General features: G+C 52.0%; 1 protein-coding gene across 1 annotated transcript; it reads right to left on the bottom strand.

Moving 5' to 3' along the window:
• Window positions 1–334: 334 nt before the first annotated feature.
• Window positions 335–1,009, bottom strand: LAGE3 (L antigen family member 3). The gene has a single exon (XM_087813876.1). The coding sequence runs from the start codon at window positions 982–984 to the stop codon at window positions 562–564; it is 423 nt and encodes a 140-aa protein (XP_087670002.1). The 5' UTR covers window positions 985–1,009; the 3' UTR covers window positions 335–561.
• Between the last annotated feature and the right edge of the window lie 835 nt (window positions 1,010–1,844).

Raw genomic sequence — 1,844 nt, 5'->3', positions numbered from 1 at the left:
AGTATGTTCTAAACTTTTCATAAGATTGCTTATAACATTCAAAATTGGATTTTGTGTTGTATAAATTGGAAAAAAAATGACATTTAATTGAATTTTCTGAGGACCCTATTTTACTTATTTAAGAGATTTTTTAAAATTTATTTTGAGAGAGAGTGGAAGGGAAAGAGAAAGAGAAACATGATGTGGGAGCAGATCGAAAGACGGATGGCTGCCCCCTGCACTCGCCCTATTGGTGATGCAGCCCGCAGCCCGGGCACGTGCCCTGCAGGGGTATAGCACCTACACCCTTTCCGCAGGGGACGGCGCCCAACCAGCTGAACCACACGGGCCAGGACATAATTTACTTATTTATTTTTAGTAGCTCAGTTTTAATTGCCGCAGGGACAAACACTCGAGCACCAAACAAAACAAGACACCACCAGTGCCCAAGGGCCAGTACAGGCAAAAGATCAGGGCCCCGCCATAACGCAGCGGCAACTACCAGGAACCCCTGCCGGGGGAAGGTTCACGACCCAGGACCGAGTCCCACCTGCGCCGCAGCCCCCTTTTCCCAGCCCAGCCTCAGCGGGAAAGAGGGGGCCCGAAGCGCTGCATGGTCCGCATCACCAGGGAAAGCTGGTCCAGAAAGTTGATGACGGAAGTCCGGAGCAGGCGACAGTCTTCAGCTCTCCAGCGCACCGCCAGGACGCCGCCGCTCACTGTGAGCTCCTTCCGCACCGCCGCTCGGTGAGGCTCCGCGTCGGGGGCCAGGGATCCGCGGGCGATGTCTGCCTCCAAGGGGGACGGGAACGGCACCCGGAGGGAGAATGTGTGCAGCCCAGCGCCCGGTCTTCCGGCGTCTCCGCCCGGCCCTGAGGCCTGCTGCGTTCGCCCGACGCGCGGAGCCCCTCCGGCTGCCGCCGCGCCCGCACCGCCCGGGCTGCCGTCGTCGTCCTGGCTGCCCCGGCCGCCAGCTCCGGGGAGCTCTGTGCCTGCGGCCTTCATACTCCGGTCTCCTGCCAGCGAGGCCGCCGCGCGCCGCCTTCGACCCCGCCCTCGGAGCGCGGGCCGACCATCCGCGCTCTCCCGGGGCCTCTGAGGAACCCCGGTTCCGTTCAGAAGCTCCGCCCCTTCCCTAGCTCCGCCCCAGCCCCGCCCCTTCGCCAGCCCCGCCCCTTCTCGCTGACTCCGCCCTCAGGCCTGCGCCGCCGCCAGTTGTGTGTGGTCAGTGCCTCCAAGCTCTGAGGACCTGGTGTAAAGATAATATATTCTCTCTTTGGGTACTGAGGTGCTTAATAATCTCAGAGCAAATTCTGCTAAATAGAGGATATTTTTAATTCTACTTTTGATATATTAAAGGAGAAAAAATTTCAGCCCAGATATTTTTTCTTTAACTCAGTATACCTTTCTTTGACATGTAGTTTTAGAAGACAAAGCTCATCAAGAAAGTTGTCTTTATTTATGTTTATTTAAAACATTTCACTTAATTTAAATGTTGTAAAAGTGTAGGCTTCTTGACTCTATTCCACTCTATTCTGGAACAGAATTCCTATTTGTCCAATCAAAATAGGAGTTCCATCAAAAGATTTTTCCCAAGTGGAGATATTTCAAAGTGCAATTATGGAATTAAAAAATTAAACCTTGTGTACCATTTGAACTAATATTGTTACATTTGTCCACTTCCTTGCTTTTATAGGGACAAATTTCGTTGCTTCTCTGTTTATAAGCTTTGTGTTCAATATCCTTAATTCCCTAAAACTTTTCACAAGCTGAAGTTTTTTTGTCTTCCATTTGTTGAATGCCTTGATTAAAGATTTCAATACTGCCCGGCCGGGTGTGGCTCAGCAGTTGAGCATCGGCCTAGG

Source organism: Miniopterus natalensis, chromosome 2, assembly GCF_054644295.1.
Source record: "Miniopterus natalensis isolate mMinNat1 chromosome 2, mMinNat1.hap1, whole genome shotgun sequence".
Lineage (NCBI taxonomy): Eukaryota > Metazoa > Chordata > Mammalia > Chiroptera > Miniopteridae > Miniopterus > Miniopterus natalensis.
Note: the sequence above shows the minus strand (reverse complement) of the source record. Positions and strands in the feature narration are given on the sequence as shown.

What these genes read in the sequence shown, in the direction of transcription:
- LAGE3 (XM_087813876.1), bottom strand. Translation starts at nt 984, where the DNA reads ATGAAGGCCGCAGGCACAGAGCTCCCCGGAGCTGGCGGCCGGGGCAGC.